General features: G+C 43.5%; 1 protein-coding gene across 1 annotated transcript; it reads left to right on the top strand.

Annotated features, from left to right (window-relative positions):
- Positions 1–4,853: 4,853 nt before the first annotated feature.
- On the top strand, positions 4,854–7,851 carry LOC124707491 (sm-like protein LSM3A). Its single transcript, XM_047239147.1, has 3 exons — positions 4,854–5,019; positions 6,766–6,861; positions 7,482–7,851. The coding sequence occupies exons 1-3, from the start codon at positions 4,903–4,905 to the stop codon at positions 7,560–7,562; spliced, it is 294 nt and encodes a 97-aa protein (XP_047095103.1). The 5' UTR covers positions 4,854–4,902; the 3' UTR covers positions 7,563–7,851.
- Positions 7,852–8,050: the final 199 nt, after the last annotated feature.

Genomic DNA, 8,050 nt, shown 5'->3' with positions numbered 1-8,050 from the left:
GTAGATCTATGATTCTTTGGAGACATAATGCTCAGGGTGTACGTGACACAAAAAAATCCTGACAATGATCTTGAGGATACTGCCTCTAGTCCTGGGAAGAAGCAAGATATGGAAGTAGATAAACGGGCTCTGAATAATTTAGCAGCTAAGAGAAGCTTAGACATGGAGGAGGAGGTCAGAGATGATAATGAGAAAGAAAAGGAGGATATTTCAGTTGATGGAGCTGCTGCTATGTTAACTGATGGGAAGCATCCCGCGGGGAGGTGGTGTTTGAAGAAAATGAAAAGGATAGAAAGAAACGCACAAAGAAGGTTGGAGCTAACTCCACTTCACTAGGATCGGCGGAGTCTCGAGAGGGCTCCGTCCGGTCGCAATGAAAATCTTGTCTTTGAACTGTCAGGGTGCGGGTAACACCCCGACAGTTCGTGCGCTTTCGAATATTCGAAGGCGGTATAACCCTGAGGTGATTTTTCTTTCCGAAACTCATCTTGATGATTACCCAGCTGAGTGTTTGAGGAAAACTATGATGATGGATTTTAAAATTGTTAACTCAAGCTCTACTAATAGTGGTGGTGTTATTCTTATGTGGAAGGAAGAAAGAGATTGTCATTCAGCAAATCTGTTCGGCACCCAAGTATATTGATATTCGTGTTCTGGAAAATTCGGATAAGATCTGGAGATTAACAGGAATATATGGGGAGTCCAACTGGCAGGATAAATACAAGACATGGGATAAGTTGAGAGAGCTTAACGCAAACCATGACTTGATGTGGGTCATTATTGGAGATTTCAACGAAATACTTTATTCCCATGAGAAGGAGGGTGGCAAACCTCGACCACAATTATACATGCAAGCTTTTAGGGATGCTTTGGTTGATTGTAACTTAGAAGATTTGGGGTACACAGGTGACATTTTTACGTGGAAAAGGGGAGGTATAAGAGAACGTCTTGATCGAGCTGTTTCGAATGGAGCTTGGGCCACTATGCACCCGGGAGCCACTTTACAGAATCTGGAGTATACCAAATCTGATCATCGGCCACTGTTACTTGACACGGATCCGTGGAAACAGAATGTTAACCGAAACTGAAAGCAGAGGCGATTTGAAGCGAGATGGTTTCAAGAGAAAGACTTCAGAGACAGGGTTCAACAAGCTTGGGATGTTGCATCAGAATCGGTGGCGGGAGATGGAGTGTTGGCTAAGCTTAACCTTCTTCATGCAGAGTTACATGAATGGGATAAAAAGGTCCTTAAGAAACCGAAAAAATGTTTGGAAAAAGCCCAAAGTGATCTAGAGAAAGCAATGAGGGGGCCGATGACTGATGAAAATGATGCCATTGCAAAAGAGATGGCCGCTCTGATTGAAATTCTTCTTGAACAAGAAGAAACACATTGGATGCAACGTTCGCGGGCCAATTGGCTTAAACAGGGAGATCTCAATACAAACTTTTTTCATAATTATGCTTCGGCAAGGCGGAAAAAGAATTATATAGCCAAGCTGAAAGATGGCAATGAGTGGGTGGAAGGTACTGACCTATTAAAACCCTTTATTCACCAGTATTTTGCAAATCTTTTCTCTTCAGAGGTGAATGCGTTAGATCCGCCCATGATGGATAAAATCCAACCAAGAGTGACGCATGATATGAATGAGAAATTGACTGCACCGTTTTCAGTTGAGGAGGTCAAAAAAGCTGCTTTTAGCATTGGGGATTATAAAGCCCCAGGCCCAGATGGACTTCATGCTATTTTTTACAAAAGGTTTTGGAACATCCGTGGTACGGAAATCACTGAAGAAATTCTACAGGCTATGAATACAGGGATTATCCCTGAGGGGTGGAATGACACAACGGTTGTTCTGATTCCAAAAACTGAGGCTCCTGGGTTGGTTACACAATTTAGGCCCATTAGTTTATGTAACGTGATATACAAGATTATTTCGAAAATGCTAGCGGCTCGCCTCAAGGAAATCTTACCAGATATTATATCCCCAATGCAAAGTGCTTTTGTCCCAGGCCGTCTTATTACTGACAATGTATTAGTGGCTTATGAAAGTATTCACTCCATCAAGAATAAGAGATCTGGTAATTCTGGAGCTTGCGCGGTTAAATTGGATATGCATAAAGCCTATGACAGAGTTGAGTGGATTTTTTTGGAAGATATGATGAAGAGGTTGGGCTTTGATGAGAGATGGGTCTCGTTAATGATGGCCTGTGTGACTTCGGTTCGGTACCAAGTGAGGGTAAATTCTGAGGAGACTGAGATGTTTTCTCCTACCAGAGGCCTTCGCCAAGGGGATCCCCTTTCCCCTTATTTGTTCCTTATTTGTGCTGAGGGATTATCCACACCTTGTTGTTGCATGAAGAGGAGGTTGGTGGCATCGATGGGTTGAGGGTGTGCAGAAATGCACCGTCAGTTTCACATCTTCTTTTTGCTGACGATTCTCTCATTCTCATGAAAGCAGTTATGAACAATGCAACCTCATTGCAACATGTGCTGGAGACCTATTGTGCAAATTCAGGTCAAATGGTGAGTTTAGCAAAGTCAAGCATTTTTTTCTCGCCTAATACTAATGCTCTGGTGAAGGCTGAAATATGCGAGGTGTTGCACATTGATACAGAGGCCCTTTCTGGTAAATACTTGGGACTCCCAGCGCTGGTTGGGGCTGATAGGAGTGATTGCTTTGAACACTTTGTGGAAAGAATTATTCAACAGATTAATGGGTGGAAGGAGAAACAATTGTCAATAGGAGGAAAGGAAATTCTTTTGAAAGCTGTTGCCCAAGCAATTCCGGTATATGCCATGTCAGTGTTTCTAATTCCAAAAGGTGTTTGTAAGCTTATGATGGATGCAATCTCAAAATTCTGGTGGGGCGATGATGAAAATTCAAATAAAATGCATTGGTATGCATGGTGGAAGTTGTGTTATCCAAAAAAGGAGGGAGGTATGGGTTTCCGTGACTTTCATTCTTTCAATCTTGCCATGCTCACTAAGCAAGTTTGGAGATTAATCCAGGAACCAGAATCACTGTGTGCAAAAGTTTTAAGGGCAAAGTATTATTCACACGGTGATATTTTAAAGGCTGGACCAAAGTTGGGTTCATCCTTCACTTGGCAAAGTGTTGTTGCTGGATTGGCTACCTTTAAGCGGGGCTATGTGTGGAGAGTTGGCAATGGGGAGAAAATAAATATTTGGCTTGACCCATGGATTCCGAATAGCCCTAATAAAAAGGTAATTTCGCGAAGAGAAGGATCAAATATTACAAAGGTATGTGATCTTATAAATCCTAACACAGGAGGTTGGAATGAAGAGATGCTAAGTGAACTTTTTAATACTGTGGACAAGAACCGTATTATGCAAATCCCTCTACACCAACAAGGGTTTGATGATTTTATTGCTTGGGGATTCACAAAACATGGCCGGTATACTGTGCGGTCGGGCTATCACATGCAATGGCGGCATCAGTTTGGCACACGCCAATTTGTGATGCCTGGCTCTTCGGCTAATAATCCTGTATGGAAGATCTTATGGAAATAACAAATCCCAAGCAAAATTAAAATATTCATTTGGAGAGCACTCCACGGTGTCATCCCTCTAAAATGTATTCTGCCAAATCGACACATTGGGAACTCAAGTGAATGCCCAATCTGCAAACAAGGACCTGAGGATATACAACATCTCTTATTTCTGTGTCCGGCGGCTCAGAATCTTTGGACTCAATTGGGTTTACAACATGTAATTAATGGGGTAACTGTGGAGGATCGAGCTGGCTCATCCACGTTGGAAGTTCTTTTGCGTCGACAAGATAATGATTATATGGGCTTTGACCATGTAGGGTTTAAGGAGATTATTTCTATAACAAGTTGGTACTTATGGTGGATGAGAAGACGGCGTACTCAGATGAAGCTGTTCCTCCGTTGTTCAAGTGTAAAATGTCCATCCTTGGAATAGCGGCAAATACAGCGAAGGCTACCCATCCTATAGTTGACGAAGTAAAGTGGAATAAACCTGAAACAAGACAGGTAAAAGTTAACGTTGATGCTACCTTTCATTCAGATACTTGCTCTGGAGCAGTTGGGGTCGTGGCCAGGGACTACCAAGGCCAGTTCGTCGCGGCAGCATGTAAATTCTTACCGCATGTGGGGTCTGCATCAATGGTGGAAGCACTGGCAATGAAGGAAGGCATCGGCCTGGCTATTAAACTGGGGTGCAATTCTATTGTAGCTGAAGGTGATTCTTTGGAGACTATCAACGCTTGTTCAGGTGAAGATACATGGTGGATGGAATCCGCTGCGGTGTATGCGGATTGTGTGGATGCTACTACTATTATTGGGAATGTCATCTACCAATTTTGCCCAAGAGAAGTCAACAAGGTTGCTGATGATATAGCTAGGTTTTGCTTTCAAAATAAGATCACTTGTACTTGGGACGATGATCCCCTAGCTTTATCTTTAATTCACTTGTAAACGATATAACTATCCTGTGATCGCAGCAGCAAGTTTCAGACGCACTCTTTTCCTTACCAGGGTACTGAAGGGGACTGGAAGGTTTTTAATGAGGCGGCTTGTTGTTTGCTTAATATATTGATCGTTTACTTCAAAAAAAAAAGATGTTCCTTTTACTAATATATAAGCCATATTTATTTTTCAAACCTTTTTAGCAGGATTTGTACTAGGAATTAGGATGGGTCAATATAGCAACTGAGGCGCAGCCCACGCAAAAAAAAAAACATGGCCCAGATGGGGTATGAAATATTGAGCCCAAGTAGGGCTGTGTACTGTACAGGTCCAGCCTGAGCCCAATGATATGAAGGGAAAGAGCTCGATTAGGGGCTTTCTGTTGTTAAAAAAAAACAGTTAGGTCTTTCTGGTCCGACGAGGGAGAAGGGGAAGTAACAGCCGGCGGCGATGGCGTCGGAGGAGGATGTGGCGGTGAAGGAGCCCCTGGATCTGATACGGCTCAGCCTCGACGAGCGCATCTACGTCAAGCTCCGCTCCGAGCGCGAGCTCCGCGGCAAGCTCCATGTATGTTTCCTTAGCGCCTCTTCCTAATTTCCTGCCGTTGATCTGGTAGCTTTCGTTTTCTGGGCTTATCTCGTGGATTGGGTTGTTTCCGTGGCCTTTGTATGGTTGAATGAGTTATTCATTGTACTGGATGATGCTATTGTTAGAGAAATGAGTTGATGTGGTATGTAAAATGAGTTTCCAGTTACTTGATGTCGAACTGTAACTCTGCAATGTTAGCTTTTTAGATGAAATTCTGTAATGTTAGCTTTGGTCAAGGAAAAAAAGAAGCACTCACCACCTTAACCTTGTTGTTGTTCATTGTGTGCCTCCTCGCCGACCTTCATAGCGGCGCAGGTTCTTCGTCGGTATCTGCCGCTGCAAATGCAACTACACTTTGTCTCGGTGCACTGCTCGGATAAGTGCTCAAGGTCTTGGCAGTTGTAGCACTGCACCTTTGTCTTGTCGAAGGTGTTTTTTTTTGCCGGTGTCTTTGCGGCTCTTGTAGCGAGCAAGCAGGTCATCTGTGAGGAGCAAATGGCTTCCACCACCTTGGTCAAGTCACCAACCCCCTCGTCCGCATTGCATCTCCCTTCCACAGTTTTTAAGTCATCCAGCAAGCTCATAGTATTCAAATCAAGGAGTTGCTCAATTGTAATTGCTACCTACGTGTGTACTTTCGTGGGATGGCTCGGAGAAGCTTCTTCACCACCTTTGCCTCATCGAGGGGTTCGCTGAGGGTGTGGATGTTGTTGGCATACCATTCATGTTCAAGCTCTCCTCGAAGAGTTTGATGGCATATTGGCATCCACATGAGGAGCAATGACGGATCGACGAGCTCGCCATACACATGAATGGTTGCTGGTTTCATCAGCACCCTTCGTGAACACCTCTCTAATGTAAAGGTGGTCAAGGAGTCCCTCCGCTCCGTCCTGTGCAAGTATCTGCAGGTAGCAGTTGCAGTTTAGCAACTTCTTGATCTCAGTCTTACATAGAGAAGCTCGTTGGACTACTCAAAACTGCGGCGGAGAGGTACGGTGCGAACTTGGTGTCGGCGACCATGACACAAAATCTGCTTGCTACTCATTGTGTACTGGCTTGCTCATTACAAGAACTGCAACAGTGCCAGCAAGAATAAGAGCACCTTCGACAAGCGGAAGGTGCGCTGGGACTACTGCCTTGCCAAGACTGGGCATTTCTCCATGGAGTGCGCTGAGGAAGGGGCATGCACATCTCGTGGCCGCTCACATCGGTGATGAGCCAGTTTGGATTTGATGGTGGGTGAGGAGGTACTCGATAAATGACAACAAGTTAAAGGGGGTGATTGTTAGAGTTAAACTTGTTGTGTAGATCTAGAGAGCAGCCATGCATGTAGGTGAAGCTATGGCAGTGTGTGCCTATAGAGATGTGATCATGTATTGCAGACCTTTAGTCTTGCCAAGTTGTGTCTGACGCATGGCTCCATGAATGTATGGCACAAGAAGTTTGTTTGCCACGGTTAGTAGTCTAGTCTGCATCAAAGTGTTTTGTTTGCATGCATCACAGTGGAACCCCAGTGGCTGAGTTTTGCACATATCACTATTCTATACTTGTCAGAAATTTAATTGGATTATATGATGCTACCCCGTGGGTTATATCCAGTCTTCATACATTGTTATTCAATTGTACTAACAGCTTGCAATGTGGGACTCCAGATTGTTTGCATCAAGGTGGTCACTAAGTGAGATTCTTTGTTTCTAAGTTCCCTTTGTTCTTTTGTTGATCCAGGCATATGATCAACATCTCAATATGATACTTGGAGATGTAGAAGAGATAGTGACTTCTGTAGAAATTGATGATGAGACTTATGAGGAAATTGTTCGTGTAAGTATTTTCTCGTTCCCCAAAACTTTCAACTATACCCTGATGTCAGCTTCTTCAAAGTTTAGGCTGTCAACCGTTGATTTTCCAAATAAGAGCCATTAGTTACTCCGATATGTTTATCTAGTTTGTGTTAAAGATGTGTAGAGCCTCTTTGGTGTGAGGGTCTGGCACTATTACCATGATGCTGCTTGACATGAAGCCGTGGCTCTCACAATCCTCACTAACATGCTTAAGAACCCAATCTCTGTTGCATTGTAATGTGTAAATGCTTTGTGTTGGAATGAGATGTCTCGTATTTTGATGACAACCAGTAACTTTGTTTACCGTTATTGCAGACAGGGTTTATGAACTCGCTGACTGAAACTTTCTGGCGTAGATGCCTCATACATTGCTAGATTATTGTGTGTCATTATGGCCACTTCACTATCTCTAGGGCAATCCATTTTATTTCACAACAATTTTCTAGTTAAACCTGATTTCTTGGTTTGGCTAAACAATGAAATTATGTGTGGTCTTGTTTGGGGTAATTTGGTACAACAACACAAATTGGTGTCTGATACTTCTAACTGCTGATGTCTGATACATGTTACTAATGTATTCACCGTCGCTTTGTTTTCCAGACTACCAAACGCACCGTCCCCTACCTTTTTGTCCGAGGAGATGGCGTGATACTGGTTTCTCCGCCCCTTCGAACTGCATGAAGCTGGGGAGGAGCATCAGCCGTTCTGGAGCAGCTTACAGGTTTCCTGGAGTTCACTACCAGTGGCACCTGATTCGTTAGAAGACGCTGCATAGGCTAGCCTGGAGCCCAGTACACAACGAAAGAACCCTGTGCCCAATATGTATATTCTGTAAATCGCTGTGGTTCTGACTCCTGTTCATACCTTTGACCATATAGTTGATGAAAAATTGAGTTAATCATCCATTCTCGACACATCTGAGTGGCACCTGGTATGACCGTATGAGCAACTACCGTGCGTTCACTGTTCAGAGGTTTTGGCGAAATGTTTTAGCTTGCCAAAACGTTGTACATTAGCTAATCAGACAGTAGTTTTATCTAAACTGATCTGTCGAGATTGGTCTTTGATGTGAAGTGAATTAAATTAGCTAATCAGACAGGGGGTTGGTGGGTAGATAATTACTAGGAGAAAACTACCCCCAAAAAGTTGACATGATCGCCGCAACGTGC

This window comes from Lolium rigidum, chromosome 4 (assembly GCF_022539505.1).
Source record: "Lolium rigidum isolate FL_2022 chromosome 4, APGP_CSIRO_Lrig_0.1, whole genome shotgun sequence".
Lineage (NCBI taxonomy): Eukaryota > Viridiplantae > Streptophyta > Magnoliopsida > Poales > Poaceae > Lolium > Lolium rigidum.
Note: the sequence above shows the minus strand (reverse complement) of the source record. Positions and strands in the feature narration are given on the sequence as shown.